This window comes from Durio zibethinus, chromosome 1 (assembly GCF_047325235.1).
Source record: "Durio zibethinus cultivar Kanyao isolate XHJ-2024 chromosome 1, ASM4732523v1, whole genome shotgun sequence".
NCBI classification, from domain to species: domain Eukaryota; kingdom Viridiplantae; phylum Streptophyta; class Magnoliopsida; order Malvales; family Malvaceae; genus Durio; species Durio zibethinus.
In genome coordinates this window covers 2566936-2588964 of record NC_143162.1, presented here as the reverse complement: position 1 = coordinate 2588964, position 22029 = coordinate 2566936, and the positions used below count along the sequence as shown (strand labels likewise).

Below are 22029 nucleotides of genomic sequence, written 5' to 3'. Positions count from 1 at the left end.
TCGTTTAATTTTAATTTTAAAATATATTTTAAAAAATTATTATTATTGTTATTTTAATATTTAAGATTCAAATTGCCTTCTTCAAATAAAAAATAAATAATTCTTGAATATATAAAAATATAAATTGTTATCAATTTGTTTTGGAGACAAACAACTGGTAAAATCCTTTGGTTCAAAATATCTAAAATCAATCTTCCCTTTGAATTAATAATGGAAGAGGCTAGAAAAAAAAAAAAATCTAACACATTGCAATCTTGCTTGAATTCAACAACTGCACGTTGTCATGATCCTAAGTTTATGGCAATTTATTACTACTTTTTGTCAGGATTTAAGAAATAGAAAAACATATAGAAATTGCTCCCACCCCACAAAAGAAATTTGTAAAATAAATATACAAATTGACCATGTGCATGAAACCTCATGCAATTCCTTAAGAAACTCAACTAGGGGCAGCTGGACGACTCTGAATAATCTTTACTTCTTTTCAACCTTTTAACTGTAACAAAAACTCTATAGCTTTACTTTTTTTTCATAGCTTTGGTTAAAGGTAGCAGCCACACTTGTTATCTTTTGTTTGATTAATTGTAACCTGAATTATTAGCTGCACCCTTTTTTTTCTCTCTTTTTCTTTTGCTTTACATTGGGTTTCTTGTACTCGAGCCAAGGTATTTGCTGATTGAACAGGCTCCTCTTGCCGCCACCTCAAGCTCAAAGTGTTGAAAAGCAAAAACAAAAGAAACCTCAATGATTCATCTTGAATACTAGTTTGATATTTTTTCAATAGAATTTAGAATTTAACATAATTATTCTTTGCAATTAATTTAAAAATTTGGATCAACGGATACGAAATTTAAATCTTAATATATATAATTTATTTATAAAAATATTAATAAATTAACTTCTAATCAATTAAGATTTTTTTTAATACGATTTTATTTAAATATGTCTTTAACATTCTCAAACACGAAATTTTTGTCTTGAAATATTAAATTTTAACTGTTGGAAGATTCTCGAAGACAACTAACTAATACTACGTGCTTAACTCTAATTCTTTGATAAAAGGGGACTGTAATAGACTTCAATACTAAGTAATCTTACTTTTTAAAAGAACATAGTGGATGGAATCAAAATCCCTATCCTTACCGATCTCTCTATATATTTATTCATATATCCCTACCAATGCAACAATAATTCTTTTTAAGTTACAGAAGAGATGTTAACTTGAAAATTCGATCTCAACAAATCTGGGTTGTTACCGTTTTGTCCATTACCTTCATAACTTATACTAGTTTTTAGTATTTGTTTAACTTATCTACTATTATATTGTATATGTAATGTAGTCCTTATTGTTATGAAAATTAGAATATAATTATTATATTCTCGAAGAGACACTTCAACAGTTAGAGCTGATGATTTTATTTTGGAATAAAATTGATGAGACGAGAAAAAATTGCTTTTTATATATATGAATATTGTTGAGATGAGATTGATTATCTTACCATTGGCAGCTGTTACATTATTTATTAGGAAAAATAAGGTACAACATCTTTATATGCCATTGTCTCAGCATGCTTCCAACCAGTCTAGGTCGTGGTGTGAGCTGGTGTTTGGGGTCCATGCCTACAGGCTGTCTTAATCTCAAGCAAATTATTTGTGTAGCATTGACTGTCGGTGTAGCAAAACTCCATGTCTAGCCCCCCTTCCCTCTTAAAAATATTGTCAAATGTCAAGATTAGAGCTTAATTCAAAGCCAAAAATTTCGCATTGCCGTGCAGGAAAAGGCATACGAGAAAGCCTAATAAGCTAGAAATCTACCTGGAAGACTAGTTGAAAAATGAAATTTGCCTAAAGTTCCAAAGGATTCCCTTGAAATTACATTGATCAAAATAATTGGTGATTATATGATGCTCCTTTTAATTGCATAAGGACAAAAGGAATACCAACCAATGAGAAAGACCAGCCAGCTAGCTATGTCGCCTCAATGCCATTATTATTGTTTTTAACCATTCAACTACCACCAGGCATGGGAAAGTAATTAAAAGAAGAATAGGAGGCAAAGCTTTGAATTTGATTCACAGGCAAAGAATGCACAAACAGGTCAAAAAAAAGAACAGAACCCTTGATATGATGAAAAGATTGGTTTTTCCAAGGTTGTTCATGCATTATGCATTATTAAAAGGCAGTGAATCATACACAAAAATAATAAAAATGGTATGTAATTACAATATTTATGACAAAATAACACCAAACTCTCTCTTCTATGGGGATTTTTTTTGAGGATATATCAAGCATCACCAGGGGCGCTTCCCTTTCAGTGTATTATGACACAAAATCTAACTCTACAACTGCAAATGGCAAAAGCATCTTTACTCGGAGAAAGCATCGTTCACCTTTGTTTCAGTTGTTTTGCTTCGTTTCCTTTCCTTTTTTCTTCTTGAAACTATAACTTTTATATTATTCATTCATTGACATGATCGAAATCGCAAATCCTGTCCAAGTGTACCAAGCATCCAACATCCTACTTCCAACAACTTCCCTGCATGATCAAATATGAAACACCAACACATGATTAAGTGGCGTAAATTGAATAATTCAACACAAAACTTGGCACCAACCATGAAGCCCCTATATAAAATTAAGGACAGCTAATAATAAGTAGAGAACAATTGCACAACAAATCTTGCCAGCTGATTGCAAATACGTTCACAAATTATAATAAGGCATGGGAATTAATTATATGTAAGCTATTGTTGGCAATAAAGTTGTGGTGGGGTAGATGAATGTGGCTAACAGCTGGGCAGTCCTGGATTTTTAGCTCTAATGTTCTAGGAGTTTTGTTCACATGGATTCGTCGGTGGCATGGGCAATGAAGTTGAGAAATAATTCTGACCTATTAGTTACAGAACCTTCATCCACCCTTCCATCTACTCACTTCTATACTTGTATCAAATGACTATTATATTGTAGCTTAGAGTAGTACAAAACTTATGATTATCTGGACTTTTCACTTTTCCCCAAGAAATCTACAGCATTTCCAAGTTCCCATTCCCCACTTTCCGACCTAAATTCCATGTCTTGGCAATCCTTACTCAAAAGTGAAACCAAGCATTGCTGCTCAGAACTTTCTGCACTTTACCTCTCTCTCTCTCTCTCTCTCTGCATGAAGAATTGAGTGGCACTTCCCAGACAAAGAACAATGCCAATGCCCCATATTGCCATATACTCGTATCATATTCCAACAATTCAGTCAATAATCACATCATCGAATCATTCCTTATTTAATATGGCACAATGTTATTGGCACATTTTCTGTAATGCTGAGCAAAGATAGCTCCCAGCTTTCCTTTCCATACGGTACATAGGCATAAAGTCCATGCCAAAAAAGAGACCGCTATTAAAAACGCGTTTTCCATGATTCCCATCAGCCAGCCCCACCACCAAAAACATCAATCATCCAAAGTCACTCCCTGAATCTGAAGCAATTCCATGCCACTAATCGAATTCGCACTTTCAAGTTCCTTAACTTCCCCTTCTTTTCATTTTCTTTAAAATTTTCCATTAATTTCTAATCAAAATCAAACCAATCATAAGCTCAAAGCTGCATAATTTATCAATTTATTTCCCAACAATAATCAATTAAATGGATAACCTAACTAATTAACCAAAAAAAGTTGAAAGAGTCAATGAAACTAGAAGAAAAGAACATACCTCTCCTTGGCTTGGAAGCAACCTTAACAGCAGCTGGTTTCTTAACAGTCTCACTCTCTTCTTCCGGGAACAAAACATCATCAATTCCCTGAACCGAAATCCTCCCGTCCGTGTAAATATCCGGATCAAACAAATAAGCCGAACCCTCACCATGACCAAACTTCACCGAACCATCAGCCTCCTGAGCCACGACCTTATGCGGTAAACGCAGCGTATCGTATCTCACTTTCCCGAACCTCCTAACCGCATTGTACATACTTTCCTCAGTCTGATACTCAGGGATAATATGGTAATAGATAATTTGTTCGGGCGCACCTGGCTCACTTAACTGATCAGTTGTAAGCTTCGCCATGGCCTCATCATTCGGAGCCAAGACCGTTATAACATATCCTTCGGAAACAAGCCTCCCCATTTCCGTTGCTAAAGAAGTCAAGTTAACTAGAATATCAGCCATTTCGTTATACCCACCGTAATGTAATAAAGTTTGGATAAAATCCTTGACTTGACTCTCACCATCAAAATGATGGTGAGGTCCGCCAGGTCCCGGAGCCGGCGCCGGTGCCAGGGAAGGACCTGGAGCCATCGCGTCGTAGATTGGGAGCACCGGTGGTGCTCCAACTGGCACCGGCACTGGCTTCTTCAACCTGTGGGTGCGAGGATCCACTTCTGGCGCACCCTCTGGTAATACGGCGGAGATTGACCGCAGATTACGTCTCTTGTTGAAGTCTTCTATGACGGAACGAGGAATGAGGAGCTGCTGGATCCCGTGGATCACTCCGTCGGGTCGTATTACATCGTCGGGTCGAATCAACTGGGCTGAGTCTACAGTTTTCTCGCCGGTGGATGTGGAAGTTAAGTGTAGATGGTCGTTACACAGGGTGCTGTGTTTGACTGTTCCGGTTTTAGGATCGGGCCATTGGTGGGATCCGACTCGTTTGGGAATAATGTGAAACATGAGAAGGGTTTGGAGGGACTTAAGGTTTCCGGGTTCAAGTAAGAACCGTTTGAATTCCGGGTCTAGTTGCCGCTCCAAGGCTTCATTACGAGGGGCAAAAATGGTAATATTGTGTTTGCCAACCGCTTCTTCAAGAGTCTGGAGAAGTAAAGCTTTCTCAACGAGTTCGGCTAACTCAGTGTAATGTGAATCAAGGAGAGCAACAAGGACCGAGTTTGAGTTGATCTGACCGGAAGCTGATGAAACAAGGAATTTCCCAGATGGGTGGTTTTGAGGCAATGCAGCAATGACAAACGAAACAAAGGAGAAGAAGAAGAAAAGGAAGATCTTGGAGGAAGAGACACCATAGATGGAAGAATCCATGGTGCTCCAAGAAACAGTCTTGACAAAAACCCAAGATGAGATTTTTGAAGATTGTGAGAATTTGGGTTTGGGATTTTGAGGGAGAGGGAGTGAAGTGAAAGAGAAGGAGAGTTTGGTGATTAATGCTTGGGGAAGAGTCAGAGAAGTGGGACAGAACCCCAAAGGCAGATACAAAGAGAAAGACTTGGAAAATAATGCAGCAGGATGAAGTAGAAATATGTACTGTTAATATTAATCCAATGGAAGTGATGAAGAAGAAAAAGGTTTGGGCCTTGGGGGATTTGTTTTGGTGAGGTTTCTTTGCGATTGTAAGGTGGTGAGAGAGAACTTTAAGAGGTTGAGACAGCCTGGATGGGGGACCACACGAGGGAGGTGGTCGACCTTTTCTGTCACTTGTCAGGAGTTTGCTTTGCTCGGCTTCTAACTTGACACTTGAGCCAGCCAGGCCTTCTTTGGGTTAAGTTCAATTGGTTCACCTGGATGCCATCTTCTTAGTGTTTGATTAGATAAAACAATGCTGTGCTTTTGGAAACTTTTGTTAGCTTTTGGACTAACCAGATTCCTTGCTATATAATATATAGTTTTATATTTGTGGCTATGGCCCGCCATGGGTAAGAAAGCATCCAAAGCCTTGTTGAGAGTGGAATATTTGATATATAATATAGGGATTATTAAAGTATAGTACCTAATTACCATATTAAATTGATTCAAATAATTCTTTGAAACTTTTTGCAGTGAACTTTGGGGTATACAAATAATTAAAGAATCTTAAGGATAAATTATCCATAAAAATGTTGACAGGTGAGAGATTAGAACTTTCCTCTCAAAATTTGAGAAACATTGTACTTTCACCTCGCAAGTTTTGCTTTTAGACACTTGAAACAGTTGAAGCTGACGATTTCAAACTGAAAATTCAATCTTATGAGATTAAATTGAAGTAATAATGATTTGAATTTGGTTGAATTTAATTTATTTTTTAAAATATTATATAATATTACGAAATTTTATAATTAATTTAAATTTAAATAGAATTAAATTAAATTTTATTGATTTAATTTTATTTATAAGTTTTTAATTTTTAAATTTTTATATATTATTTTAATATAAAATGTTAATATATTTAAGTAGATTTTAATATAAAATTATTTTTTTATTTTATAAAAATTTAAAATATATATATAATTTGATTCGATTTTTTAAAATTTTTTTCTTTTAATTTAAAATTTGATGTTAATTTTATATGTATTTAATATTTAAATTTAATTCAAATTAAATAAAATAAATCAATTCAAATTAAATACTGTAATTTAAAATTAATTTTTAATTTGTTTTCGCACTCCTAAAATTAAGTGAGTTATTTTGCTTGTGCATTGCAAGATTCAACAGATTTTTCATATAGTAGTAATGGGCAAAACAAGGGGCATGTCTAGGAGAACGGTTCGTACAGAAGCCGAGGCTAAAATAATGCAACAGACAACATTTCACATGTTGGCTTCAAGCTAAGCCAAAGGCAAGCTGTCGGTGTACGAAAATGAAGCAAAAAAAAAAAAAGGAAAAATATCCTTTGTTTTTACGCCAAGTCAAAAACAAAACGAAGTCTTAAAACTCGCGCGTAACACTGGCTATTTGGGCAGACAATCAAAGTCTTCCCGCTGCCGTCAGCGCGTGACCCCTTGCCCACCGTTAGATTGCTTGTCGCTTTCACTTGCCCTTTTCAGCTTAATTACTTTCCCTTTTCAATTCTACCCCCAAAAAGGGTTTATATTTTTCTTTTTTTTTTTTAACTTGGGTAAAAGGATAAAATGTTCTTATTTTTGTTGGATTAAGTAAAATATTAACTAGATTTTAATTTGGTGAAATTGATTAGGTAAAATGTAATCACAATTTTTTTTTTTTTTACTTACAATTGACAAAGATTGAATTTTGACATTTATGTAAATGTTTAACCTAATTCCATTATTTTAGAAAAATTTTAAATTTAATTTATCATAAGAATTATGATAACAATATGATGTAAAAATTAGTAAAACCTAATTTTTTTTTCTTCAAGTTGATAAAATAATTTTATTGGATTGTTTCATTCGAAGTCAAGTTTCATCAGCGTAGCCTTTGAGTTGAGATGTTACTTTCACTTTATTTAAAAGCAAATATTCTTGATTTAAAAGATGTTTAAATTAGAAATTTTTATGCATTTGATAATAGCTTAGGCATTTAAAAAATTAAAACAATAAAACAAAGACAACCTAATGAAACTTCAAAAAGCTAAGCTCCTTTCGCTAGAAGTTGCCGAAGATCCTTAATTCTCAAATAATGCCGAACCAACCAATTTGGGTACATATATTTTTCCTAGTTAATTTTAGAGGTCAGATATATATATTTTTAAGCACAAAAGATAGGTCCATTCATGAATGGCGGTCCATTATGATATAAAAACAATGTCATAAATCAAAATATTAAGAACCCCAAAATTGTTTTTTTTTTTTTTAAACAAGAAAATTCCAAAAAATAGATGCTCACATTTAAAAGATGAGATTTGAGCATCTTTGTTAGTTGATGGTCTAAAATAGATTTATTTCTCCAACCCACGTGAGAAATCGAATTTTGTGTGCTGTCCAAGAATTTTACTGCACTCTAAAAATATCTTCTGAGAAAATTTTTTCTTCTTTGTTTTTTTTTAAATTATTGTTAGCAATATGAATTACAAGTATAATCGAGTCAAATCGAGTCGATACAGTGAAAAGTTCGAGTTCGACTCACAATTTGTGATTCGATATTCGATTTGAACTCTATCAAGTTTTATTTTTCAAGTTCGAGCTCGATTCGTGATCGAATTCGAACTACTCAAGCTCGTTCGATTAAGCTCGATTAATATGTAAAAATAAGTTTGATTCGTATACTCGATAAAAATTCGATTAGTTATGTTCGAACTCAGGCTTGAAATATTTTATTAATTAAAATAATAAAAATATATTTAAATATAAAAGTTTGATTAGGCTCGCGAGCTACTCGAGCTGAATATAAAAATACTCGAATTCGGCTTGATCGATAAGTTAAACTACTCGAGCTCGAGTTTAATTCGATAATAATCGAATCGAATCCAAATTTTTTTCGAATTGAACCCGAATAATTTGTGAGTACTAATATATCATTTACATCCTTAATATGAACCCATTGACTGTTGACCCAAATAAAAAAAATTAAAAAAAAAAAAACCAAATTTCACTGCCTTTCAACATTTTAACCAAACCATTCCATTGAGTAAAATTGTTGAATAGTTTTTATAAGGAATAAAAGTGAAAACACAAAAAAATAATAATAATAATAATTGGAGGTTTGGAACGTTGTTTGATAATATTTTATAATAAGATATAAATAAATTAAATATAAATGAATTTTATTATATTTATAATTTATTCATTTATTTTTAAAATTATTTAAACTCAATTCGAATTTCATAAAAAAATTTTACATTATATTCAAATTTGAGATCAATTCATTTAAATTAAATAAATTTATTTACAAACATTAAATAAATATATTTATAAATTTATAAACAAACGTACATATTTTAAACAATTAAAATGTGTTCATGAATAATAAATTATTTTAAATTTACAGCAATCAATGAATTTTAACAATTTTTAAACAAAAAATTTTTTGGTGAATATAAATAAATTAAACATATTTTTATTTAAAATTGATTCATTTAGTAAATAAATATAAAAATATTATTTATATTCATTTATTAAATTTAATAAACAAATATAAATAAAAATTTTAAGTCCATTAGAAATTATTAATCAAACGTACTGTTCATTTATGCCTTAATTATTAGAGAAGGATGGTGACGATGATATAAAGGTTTAAGGGCCCATACTCTTTGGATTCCACGATTGAAGATGCCCACAGCCACATGATTTTTCCTAATCAATAAGCTGACCTTACTGTTATTATTACTATTATTATTGAATTTCCAGCATAAACGAAAAGATAAAAAAAATGTAAAAGACAGGGTCAAGCTTTTCCTGGAAAATTCTGAAGGTTAGAACAGTGGATTGTTCTTGTTGGGGATTTAACAAAACTGTGAAACTTGAGGGCTTCCCTTCTCCAACCCAATCTACCAGAAGATAGAGCTGAAAAAGTAGGGAAACAAAGGTGTCCCAACTGCCCATAACTTGGAGTTTGAGGATGGGGGACATTAGGCCATTGAGTCAGTGTCTTTCTTACATAGTATAATTTTGGATTAGAAAATAGGAGATAATTCACTCTTATCTCATACAATCTTTTTTTTTTTTTTTGTCTTCTTCTTTTTTAAATTATTAATTAGCAAAACTGAAACCGATAGACTAGATCTGTAGCTAATCAATGGATCAGATTACAATTGGCATCAGCTTGATGAACCAACTTTTGTTTTCACTTGAAAGCTATAAATCCTGGAACTCGAAACGTGGCAGGTTTCAAATTGTCTACCAGAAAGAGAGACCCTTGGAGAAACAAGATCCTAACTTCTTAACTAAAATGAGTCTGCAGAAAACTCCAGTTGAACATAGCTTTGTTTTTGTCACCATGGACATTGTGCATGCTTGTGAAGGAAAAGTCTAGGCAAGGCCAATACCTCACTAATTTCGTTTCTCTAGTTCTCTCAAGTCCATCGATGTCAACAGCAACATGTAGACGACATTTTCTTATCAAATTGCAATATGTATTAAGGATGTTTTAAATTCCATCCGGTATCAATGGCTCCTCCACAAGAGAAATTAACATTCAGACAGTACCAAATCAGCCATCCAGACATGGTTAAATACAGATATCGTGCATTAAATCAGGTTTTATTTATATAAACAAATTTACACATATAAAAGTCTCTGTCCAGATGGAAGCTCTTTATCAGAATTCCTCTCAATTTATTCAGATTCAGACCACAATCACCATGAATCTTGTCAATTTGCAAATGCAAAGCATCTTTTCCTCAGCATGTCATCTCTGGAGAAACAAGATTGGCAACCTGAAAAACCAAACTAAATTGTTGAATATTATACAAAGATTAAAGCTAAAATGCAACAAGTAATAGAACTGCTGAAAGACTGGAGATCTACAATAAAGCAGATTTTTCTACCCCTAAAATTTCAGCCAATAAACAAACATGGGAAGGAGCAATGGTTTCGAGCTTTTAGGTGTGATCACTAATAAGATTGCTATGTGCCACAAAATCATGCTATAAATCACGTCAATGCAGCAAATTCTTCAAGAGTGCCACCTATGACTCTATTGGTGGGTTCCGAATTTCCGATGCCCAAATAATATAAAATCAAAAGATAAATACAAAGGAACATGATGACTCACCTACAGAGATGAAATGCTGAGGATAGATGTAATTTGCTGAAATAATTTTTCATAACTTATTTAGAAAGAGAACTTGCAGCATGTGAAGCAGGTGAAGGGCTAGTACTTAAAGGGTTATCTCCATGAGCCCCTGCATTGTGCTGGTTGTCTTGCTCTGTAACAGAAGATTCAGCCAAATGATGCGACACAGAAGCTTGGTTTTCTCTATTATTTTTGCTGGTTTCAAGACGCTCCATCATACGAGACACACTAGCAATTCCTGCATTCACCTCTCTCCGAACTTCATTCCCAAGATGAGACATGGAAGAGTTACGTGAGAACCACCTCTCCTTCCAGCCTCTAGAACTCTTTGAAATCGACTCCTTGTATCTTTAATTCCAGATGTTTTAACAACAAATTAGTAATTATGAGGAAAAATATGCATTATCTAGTTCCACACCTCTGATGAGTTGCTATAATAGGAATATCATATTTTTGCACCATACCTCTCGGACACTGCATTAAGTCTGGATTTCAGAGATTCTGAAAATGACTGAAACTCTGATGGTCCTGCTCTCTCTTGATTTGGCAATGAGGAATTACTAGAAGTGCTTCTATAGACAAAGACAACTAATCAACTAGCTGATACATGCACGATTAGAAATAACTAGTAGGGCTTCCGTAAACAAAAGAAATATACTAGATAGATAATACGTGGAGTATTCAAATGCATGAAAAAAGAAGTAAAAAATACCGATTATTAAAGGAAAATCCTCCTCTATTCACTGGACTGGCAGTAGGTCCAGAGGCCAATGTATTTTGACCAGAAGGAAATGGTGATATCTGTTGGGATAACTCATCTCCTCTAGACGATAGTGGACTAGATGGACCAGCTACGGTGATTGTAGCTGCTTCTGTTTCCCCGGCTATATGAGTCAGAGGTGACGATCCAGAACCAGGGTGCTGTGCACCAAGATGAGTAGAAAACACCAAGAAGTGTGGATGACTATGAGCAGATGATCTTCTCTGGCCCTCCCTCCTACCAGCGTGGTGGGCCCTTCCCATTGCACCAGCAGCAGCCAAGTGCTGAATTATACGCTCTTCAAGTTCAGGGTCATTGACACCAACTGGCAACTGCATTATAATGCATAAATTATGTAAGTTCTATTTAACGGATGAATGTCATACAAAGTTTATTGCCAAATAATAGTAAACCAAAGATTCCAAGAAGCACTTGTAGGCAGCATACATGTTGCAATTCAAAACCACCAAGGGTGGGATGGTGAAATATGGTGGTATTTCTTGATGGAGTAACCCTAAAGCTCCTTTCCCTTTCTACCGCTTGAAGCAATTCTTGACTGTCACCACTTGCACGTTATTAGCCAACTCCATAGATGTTATGATGAGAAAACATTCAAAGCAAAAATATGTGAATTAATGTAAAACCTTGTAGGGTCCTTCAAGCTAATGGCTTGCCAGCACATGGGACATTGCGAGCTTCTCTGGCACCTATAAATAAAAACTAGTGTTAAATTTAAGCTTTGTTGGGTGATATCTTCCTTTCGAGAATACACTTCCAGAATGCAACTCAACTTAAGCTTAAACACCAAGATATTGTCGCCAATCCAAATTAACTCAATAATTTGTTCATGCAACTTGATAAATGATAATGAATAGGGTGAATTAACTAGGAAATAGAAATCCTAAAAATAAAATTTGTATCCGCATCGAGTTTCCGAAGAAAGGCATCAGCGCCACTCTCTTTGGTGCTTGATTTGTTAGAAACGTAGGTATTAATTTGACATCTAGAGGTGGTTATACAAGAGACATCCCAAACTCTTCAATGCTCTCTAATTACATCCAAGAAGCAAAGCAATATCAAATATTAATGGCTAGAAATTGAACAAAAACCCAATAGATCAAACATAAACTAAGACATCTTCATTAATCAAAATTCAGGTTATAGCAATTGCAAAGAAAAACTAATGTTTGGGAGCAAAAGTTAGAACATAAATAAAAGGGTAGATGAGAATGCAAGTTAGCAACTATCAGCACATAACTAGACAAAATTAAGCACCATTATTGCTACCAAAAGATAAGAAATCAAAGTCAAAATAGTATCTGAAAACATGGAAGTAGGAATCGGATTCATCATATAGTCATGTCAAAATCAGATTCATCAAACGGTCAGGTTAGACTCAAATGCATTATACAATAAAGTAGTCATACCAAATAATTATGTCAAAATATGTATCTGTCCAAGTACATTGCGACTTGTGATATAAAAGTTGGATGTTTAATGTACAGTATATAAAGCTATACTTTGTCTATGTTTAGCTTTTGTAGAAGTCGTTCTTATCCTTCCTTTCCCAGTTACATGATGACTCCGTACACTCTCCCTCCCATGGAACTACAGTCAATGTCAAATAAAGGGACAAAAACATAGGTGACAGCTAGGAGTTGTGAGAAAAATAAATGCAGTAATCATGAACAATGAATTCTAATAGAGTTGAAATATAATTATTTTGAGATTTACATGAAACGTACCATTCAAGAATGCATTGGAGGTGAAACTCATGCTTGCAATTAGTCACCTGCAAGCAAAGGTAGAGTTGAGGTACTTCCACACAAAAGAAATGAAGGAAAATAGTGCATAAAATTCACATCACGAAGAAAGGGGTTAGCAAAAAATGAATCTGAGGTTTTGGGTATTACTGTTGAAGGATCATTTTCAGAAAACTCCTCTAGACATATGCTACAAGCATCGTCACAGGCATCCTGGATTCCCCCTTCCACAAAAGCTGCAGCTGATGCGATATGACTGTCAGGCTTCTGTATCTCCTCCATCCCCAGAACCTTCAAGAATAAAAAACCCCAGAAATTTCACTACAGACATGGCATACTAAAATTCAATTTTGTCCCTGATGATACATAAATCTTTTTTATTTGTTTAGCTCTGCGGACTGCAACAAAACATCATTCACCTCTTTTATTTCTCTATCTAAACACTATTTTTCCCAAAAATTATTGAACAACAACGATTCTTTTCCTTGCTGACTTAAAGCTCACCTTCTTTGCCCCTTACCAAACAAGATCAATGAATAATAAAAAAGCTATCCAGTTGTATAAAAACTAGCCAAAGCTTTTTTTTTTCTTCTTTTTAAGACATTTAAATAGATTAAAGCAATGAATTTTACAAAGACAATTAGCTTCAACCAGGGAGCAATCTCACACAGTTATTCCAGCTGATGTTTCAAATAGATCATTCTCCGTATATATCAAACAAAAACTACAAAAGCGTACACATTTTCTGACTCCAACTATTCAACATCAGGCCCAGATTTATTATCTTAAACACATTTGTTGAAAGCAAAAAAAAAAAAATCAAATTTAGACGTCAAATATATAAAAATTGGTTAAAACGACCTATAACTCATGTGAATTACAATAAAAAAAAAAAAAAGCAAAATAAATAATCCCGCAAGCAGGTAAAATAAATACAGAATATATTAATCCATTGAATTAAGCAAAGATAAAACCTTTTTAAAACATAAACCAATAAAACCCAGATGAGAAATGGATCTTAAAATTAAACAACAGAAACAAATCCATGAACCCATATTGAAAATATATCAAAACTATAAAATTAAACACAAAAAAAAGGGTTTTACCTCCAAAAAAGGATTTTGGAAACTCTTCAGAAATGAGTCAAGGAATCAAGGGAATGCCCATGAAAGACAAATAAAAAAAATGAGCTTTTTGAATTCCCCTTCTATTCTAATTTATTTATTCCCAAGGGAATGCCAGAAATTCGTTAAAGAACAACCAACAAACCCCAAAGAATTCAGAGAAAAAAAATTATTACATAATCATAAAAGAGGAAGAGAGAGAGAGCTGGAAATGAAAAGACCTGGCCACCTCTACCTTTTATTGTTGGGTTTGTTTTATGTTTTGATTTGACTAAAATATTAAAAAAATTTAAAATTTTATCATTTTATTTAATTAAATTTTTATATTTTTATTATATTTAAATAAAAAAATTTTATTTTTATTTAAGTATATTTTTTTAAATAAAAAATTATTTTGATACAAATTAAATGACAAAGATTTATTTAGATATAATTTAAAGTTTAAAAATTTATTTAGATATAAAGTAAAAATTAAGAATTTATTTAAATACAAAAAATTTTATTAAAATAAAATAATAAAAATTTTAAAAAATTATTATTTTTACATTTTATTTTCATTTATGTTGTGAATTTTTTTTATTTTTAATTTTGAATGTTGAAAAACAAAGCTTCCAACAATTTGCCCACCACCTTTGAAAAAAAAAAAAAAACAAATAAACAATTTACCCACCACCTCTTTAGAAAAGAAAATGTCTTTTCTTTCACATCCTTTCAAATAATTGGGTCTTATCTTGCATTTTCAAAGTGTATTCTATTGTTTGTCCTATCCCACAACTCAATGCTCTAGTTGGATTTTTTCTACTTTTTGAATTTTTTTCTATTTATTTATGGAATAATTTTAACCTTTTCTTCAATAATAAATAATGAACATTATGTAATCAAGGTATCCTTTCCATTTTAAAAGGATATGATTGTGACATGTAATTTAAAATTAACCAATATATTTATTGAAAGACAAGCAATTATAGTTAATTTTATTATTTTAGATGAAAATTAAATTATTTTTTAAAATAATAATTTAAAATCATCACTACGTAAAATTATTTAATTTTTTTGAATCATTATTCTATGTCATATACAATCTAAAAATCATCTTTTTAAATTAAAAATATCATAAAAATCATTTTTATCTAACATTCAACTAACCTTGAAGAATTTTCTAAACATGCTCCACCAAATTGGAATTTTCTTTTGTTAATAATAATCAATAAAAATATATTAATCCTAATGCATACATATTTTTTAAAATTATAATATAATGAAATATTATATTTATATAATCAATATTTAATGGTTGGTTGGCATGAAGAAAATTATTTGGGACTTGCTTCACCTATTTAATTCATAAATGGGAGGCAAGATTGATAGGTTGGTCAACAAATTGGGAGACCATCCTTATGTTTCTTTTGATGTGATATATTTTATATCCATTGGGACATATAATGACAAGTCTTTGAGACTTTGTTAGCAGTCCCAAAAGGACTTGAAATTTCCTTTTTACTATTTGCTTCAATAGGGCCATACCAGCTTAAGCAAAGACTAGTAAAATGAGGTACTAACTCCTCAATGAAACTAATATCTATGAATCAAAAGAAACTCCATAATTTCCACAAATAATTTATAAAAATTATAATTAGATAATTATAAAGTGCTCATTAAATAATTTAACTAGCTAGACATAAATTGTCTCCTATCTCTTTACTTGGTTTAATAACAATTCATTTGTTTAAAAAGCAAAATTCCTTTACTCCTTAAAAAATTAAAAATAAATAAGTGGTTGTTTGATAATTAAATTGAACGAATTTATCATTAAAAAAATTAAGTATTAAATTTTTATTTTTGAAAATTTTCAGTATTAAATTTAAAAGAGAATGATTAAATTTAAAAAAGAATGATTTAGAGTTTAATTGTATCATATCATAAATGTGATGAGATCTAAATGATTAGTTAGTGTCTATTTGAATTCAATATAATACGATTAAATTTTATACTTTTAATATAATATGATTAAATTTATCATATTATCAATTATATATTAAATATTAAATTGTTTTTATTAATCATAATTATAATAATTTTTTTAATTATAATTATAATAAATTTTATAATTATTTTCAATCTCGCCACAATCACTTTTTGTTTATCCAAATGGAACTTTAATCTACTCAGTTCTCGACAGTGACCTACTAGTAAAAGGGCCACGGCCGCTGCAGTAAGGGTCATGAAGTAGATAATCACATATTCACTTTGAGCCATCACTTAATCCGGATCGGATTTGATCATGAATATTTATATTCGGGTTCGGCTCAATTTAATTATATTATTTTATTATTAATATAAAATTTTTAAATAATATATCTTTATTTAACTTTAAATTTAAAATATATTTAAATATTATAATGTTAAAATAAAATAATAAATTTATTATTCTATTAATAATAAAATATCAAAATGGACATTTTTATTCATCATATTTTTAAGTTTTCAAATTAAATATTTTGTATTAAATAAATATTGATAAGATTTATTCAGTTTATAAATAAAAATTTTAATTGCATTAAAAGATTTATTTTATTAATAACATTTGTCCAATTTATAGATAAGAATAATAATTCAATCAAAATATTAGATACATCTTAATGCAAGGTTTTGTTCATATGTAAAATTACAATTCTTTGAACATAAAATATGCAACTATAATGGACAGCAAAATTAGTAAGAACTATAACATAAAATATGTAACCATCCTTCATTACATGTAATTGAAACTATAACATTCGATGTAAGAACTTTCAAAATTTTTGCTACAGAAAAAGAAAAAAAAAAAAGAAAAAAAAAGCTTTAGTAATCATGATTCTTGAACACCTAATTGTTCCATGCAAGATTTTGATCTTAACCAAGAGAATCATGAGTTGAAGATATAGTAATATTATCCAGTACAAAATGATTTGGAAAGTCAGGGAAAAGTGACAAACCCCAGTTACAGACATGGAAAGTATAGAAGCAGAGATTATGCAAATAGGGTTTGAGTTGAACCACAGAACAAGGATTGTAAATCAGGTATAAAATTCCATGGATGATTTCAAATCAGATATCAAAGTTTCATAATTCAATGTTGGTATTCTTCCAACTTTCTAATTTCCCTCAAATTTTCTGTTTGTTGTCTTCTAGACTAACCAGAAGCCATTTCCAAGCCTTTGTCATTTCCCTTAAATTCCACGTTCATGACAACAAAATCTTGCCATTTTCAATTTCTTCATTGATGACCAGAAATCAGAAAATCCCATCACCACAATATTCCCCATTTAAAACAAAAATATATATGGAGTACAATATTTGGTTTAAATTATATACATATACAGCCAGGTTAAATGTGACAAGCAGCAAAGATTGGATTTTTTTTTTACAGTCGTTTGATTCTGGGTGACTCTCATTCTCTCCGAGAAGGACTTCTCCAAAATCCAGTACCATAAAACCTTTGCCACATTTCGTTTTCCAGTTCCACCACAGCTTTCTCATCTTCTTCAGAAGCCTCCACATCTGGGAAAAAATCCTCGAGACAAACCACAGGATGCATCTGCAACTCGCTATCATCACATCCATAATGACCCCGGTGGTTCCTCGGCTGAAGCAACCCTTTTTTTTGCAACTTACGCCTCCGTTTGTGGCGGAGAGCACGGCGGCATAGCCCTGCAGGAACCTTGTAAATCGCTAAAACTAAAAGGTTCGCTATCCCACAAGGGCAGCAACAACAAATAGCCGCACACTCAGCTGTCGCACCCCCACAAAACTCCCCGAACTTGGCTCTGTTCCTGGAGGTGCCCCTTGAGCAGCTGCCGCATTCATCGACGCTGAAGGAAGAGGAGGAACGGCTTTCCAGCAGCAGTTGCCGCCGGTGAATGGAGGCTGGGGTCCTAAGGATTATCTGGGGAGACATAGTTTAAAGATGAAAAAAAAAGATGGAACTGTTTCGATCTTGTTTTGCTTTAGCTGTTGCAGTGGCCAGCTTCGTCACCGGTTTGTTTTCCTTTTGGCAACAAAGGAACTGTTATTCTAAAAGAAACAAAATGAAACGGTTTGGATTTTAGAAGGGTCAGTTAAAATAATGATAAACAACAAAGAAGCAACTTTTTTCTGTTTCAACCTTCGGATTCTCGAATCTTAACTCACTGGAAGGAATAAAGATAGAATAAACGGCTGTTTTTCCTGCTTGACGGAACGGAACAGAAGAGAACGGAAGAATCTGAATCTTGGAAAATGGGAAATGAACCTCTTTTCTTTTTTTCTTTTCTTAAAGATTTTACCCTTTCTGTTGATGATGAGGGCGTCCTTCTAAAAGATCCTGAACAACGGAAAAGAAACTGGTATGGGTTTAGTTTCCAATTCCTTGCCCAAGGATCTTGTTTTCAAGAACCCAACAGTCAAACAGTTGAAGGACAGAGGTGAAGGCTCATGAACTAGGGATTTTTTTTTTTTCTTTGGTTTTAAGAGAAGGGATGTACCCTGGTAAAACACGGCAAACAGATCAAGAAAGGCTTAACGAAAGCTATAATATCTGGCAAGAAAAAGGGTCGGATTTTCCAGGTAAGCTCAATTTTCGGCGTTTTGATAGGAGTTTCTGATCTTCTGGGGTCTCTAATTCTCTCCTTTTGGTTACTCTGACGGGTTCTTTGCTTTGTTTGGGTTCACTAGAAATGGAAAAAGAAGAAGATTTTCAAAAAATAAAAACGAAAGAAAGAGAGCTGTTTCCGATTTTGTGTGAGTAGGATTTCACGCAGGGAAGTCTTTAGTACTAGAATCTATCTTGGATTTGGACATATGGTTGTGTATATTTATTTTGTTTTCTTTTGGCCTGTAAAACAAGAAAATGTCAAGATATTTGTGTTAATTTCTCGGGCAAATTGTTCCACAGGCTCTGCCCATTTGCTTAAGCAGTTGGCTGTTGACAAGCTGCTAGCTAGCCTACAACTGGTGGACTCGTTTACAGACTCACAACAAGACTGTGAAAGCCTGGAAAAAGGAGCTTGAAAACGTATACTTTTCAGGTGAAAGTGATGGATTAACGATAATCTTCCACTCATTTGAATAGAAGGATACCCAAAAGCTGTTGGCTTTTGGGCTAGTTTTGGTGACAATTTTTTTTTTGGATAAAAATGAAGGGAGTGGCAGTTTGTTTTCACGGAAGAGATGCCTCCACGGCACAGCTTTTTAAGTTATACGTGCCCATGCGACAGGCAGAAGCTTAAGCCTAATAATCGTGCGCACACGACTCACGTGAGTTTGAATTTGTGCACGAATCCTGACATCATCAAGTTCTTTTTCCTGCTTTTTTGGTACATTGCCATCAAAGTTTTCAATTTTCTCAGAAGTCGTGATTTCAGAACTGCCAATTTTATAAATTAATAAATTAAATTAAGTAGATAAATTAATACATAAATCAATATATTATATCATTCTAGTCTTTCACTTTCATGTCTACAGTGATTGCAATATGAAACAATTGTATTAAAGAGAAACATCATCAAGTTTCTTCACATTACTGATATAAAGTACAAATGAAAATCCCAACTTGCAACTCTCTTATTTCTTTACATTTCGATCTTGTGTTCCGAGGGAGCAGAGTGTATGGTGAAGAGCTTTACCCCATTCTTTTTGTAATACTGATATAAGTTAATACAATGAAACTTTCATTTTCTTTTGAAAAAAAAAATAAAAAATTTAAATTTAACGGTTGAATTATAAAATAACACATGTTATTACAAATGTTAATAATTAAATTAAAATTTTTTTCATCTTTACATTCTCTCTAGCAAATATGGCATTTGACTTTTTTTTCAAAAAAAATGTTCTATTTGTTTTTTTTTAATATATAAAAAATTACAAATTGAGAATAAAAAAATTATAAATATTAAATATTAAAGTTTAAATTTATTACATATTATTTATTAAAAATATTATAAAATTAATTAAATTTAAATTTAAATCTCATAATAAATAAATTCTTAAATTTTCTACCCCTTCAATGTTATGTCAATTTCAAAATAAAAAATTTACTAAGTACTACTTCTAAATGTACGACATTGATAAGACTTTACCTCCCATGCATGTGCTTTTTGAATTATTCAAAAATTTTCTTTTCCATTAAAGTACAAGCAAAACCCTTTGATTAGTGATGTTAATTTTATTTATATCTAATGAAAATTTTGATTTATAAAAATATGAATAGATATTATATTATGAGTTGAGGAATGAAGATGGGTATAATTTTAAATTTTTAATCAGTATAAAAATGATAATAAGTAATATGGTACTTTTTTTGTATTTGTATCTTATATATATTTATATATATTTTAGTAAATGAAATTTTTATTAAATAATATAAATTATTTTTTTAGATTAATTAAAATTAATATATTTTATTGAAAAAATATATGTTGATAAAAAATTACTTAAATATATAAGATAAAAATTAAAAATTAAAATTTTATTTTTTATTTTTTATTTTTTTAAAAAAATTATGGGTATAAAAATTACTTATATCCATTAAACACTCGTGATAATAAATATGATGATAAATTTAAAATATTCTATATGAGTACCAATATGGATATAATATAAAAATTTAAAAATAAATATGAGAAATACTCAATCTTACCCATTGATATCACTACTTTTAATGAGGAATTTTGGGAAATATGGAGTAATTACAAAGTTTTTATTTTGAAAACATTAGTTTTCACTTTGGCATATGTTTCTTAATTGACGACCATATGATTAACAGTCCTTTTCTCTAAATGTTCTAATTTACAACTTCTTTTTTTTTTTGCCTTCAAATTAAAATGTGTAGAATGGAGTACCCATATATATACTATAGAACAATTGCGTCACACTAATTTTTTATATTTGGCTGTTTACTTCATTTAATTTGATAACGGTTACCTTCGAAAGCCAAGTGCTATTTGAACTTTGAAGCTAACTCACTAATTATAATTTATATCGTAACATTAAAAATACTTTCAAAATAATTTAATTAAATGTTTCAATGTTAGATTGCTTTATGTTTCATTTAAATAACCGATAAAATAAAATTTCATCGTATTATCATATTATTTTGGATTTGAATCTCGTAATAAAACTTTTTTCTTTAATTATCCAAATGAAACATTAATTAATAAATTTATCCATGTGGTTGATAAATGATTTTAGATTTTAATTTTTTTTTCTTGACTTCTCATTAATACTCATATCAAGTACATGATTTTTCATAAAAAAATATCAAATTTAATCATGACTTAATAGATTGAACAATTTATTTACTCTAAATTTGATGTACAAAAAATATTATAATTTCTAATATTTCGTGTGATACACACATATATATATAACATGTACGTAATTAAATTAAAAAATATATATGTAATTAAAACTAACCTTTTAATATGAAATATATTGCCTTTTTGGTAATCGATACACATATGGACATGTAATTAATTATTTATATTTAATGTATTGTTGTGTGTAATATTTATATATTATTAATAAATAATGGATTATAGAGTGTTGCCTCATTAATAAATAAAATTAAAAATAAATATAGAGAATATATATATATATATAACATGAAAAAATATTTTTTAAAAGATTGTGTATTTATTTTTAAGACATTTTAAATGTTTTAATTTATTCATTAATGAATTACCGGTATTTGATTGATTAAATGTATGAAAATTATAAATCATATAATATTATAATAATAATAATATTATAATTATATTATAATATATAATAATATTATAATAAAACAATGACAATCGAGTTAAAATTTTTCCAAAAAATTAAAAATAATATTAGTAACTTTTTTTAAGAACACTTAAGGTAACAAATCGTTACAATTGCGGATGTAAAAGCTTAAATTAAATGGAAAATTCACGTATATTTTTATAGAGTTCATTTGGATGCCGATAAAATTATTTTTAGTAATATTGAAAATGA

At 31.0% G+C, this 22029-nt stretch overlaps 3 protein-coding genes across 6 annotated transcripts; all 3 read right to left on the bottom strand.

The window, feature by feature from the left end:
* Positions 1-2098: 2098 nt before the first annotated feature.
* FLA17 (FASCICLIN-like arabinogalactan protein 17 precursor) lies at positions 2099-5328 on the bottom strand. The gene is made up of 2 exons (XM_022911184.2): positions 3709-5328; positions 2099-2536 (listed from the first exon to the last, which is right to left on the bottom strand). Exons 1-2 carry the CDS (start codon positions 5024-5026, stop codon positions 2463-2465), a joined length of 1392 nt encoding a protein of 463 aa, XP_022766919.2. The 5' UTR covers positions 5027-5328; the 3' UTR covers positions 2099-2462.
* Positions 5329-9839: 4511 nt separating this feature from the next.
* Positions 9840-14301, bottom strand: LOC111311630 (E3 ubiquitin-protein ligase RHF2A-like). 4 transcript variants are annotated; one of them, XM_022911178.2, is made up of 9 exons: positions 14020-14301; positions 13064-13204; positions 12896-12942; positions 11795-11857; positions 11598-11706; positions 11103-11482; positions 10855-10962; positions 10370-10738; positions 9840-10031 (listed from the first exon to the last, which is right to left on the bottom strand). In XM_022911178.2, exons 2-8 carry the CDS (start codon positions 13193-13195, stop codon positions 10426-10428), a joined length of 1152 nt encoding a protein of 383 aa, XP_022766913.2. In that variant the 5' UTR covers positions 13196-13204; positions 14020-14301; the 3' UTR covers positions 9840-10031; positions 10370-10425. The 4 variants fall into 4 exon arrangements, with proteins under 4 accessions (XP_022766913.2, XP_022766912.2, XP_022766916.2 ...); XM_022911177.2 differs by having other exon boundaries at positions 11103-11479; positions 11595-11706; positions 14020-14255; XM_022911181.2 differs by having other exon boundaries at positions 10855-10959; positions 14020-14255.
* A 2961-nt stretch (positions 14302-17262) lies between these two features.
* On the bottom strand, positions 17263-19000 carry LOC111310935 (uncharacterized). Its single transcript, XM_022910308.2, is given in 2 exon segments — positions 17263-18090; positions 18182-19000. A coding segment is annotated over 1 exon segment (534 nt). The 5' UTR covers positions 17975-18090; positions 18182-19000; the 3' UTR covers positions 17263-17440.
* Between the last annotated feature and the right edge of the window lie 3029 nt (positions 19001-22029).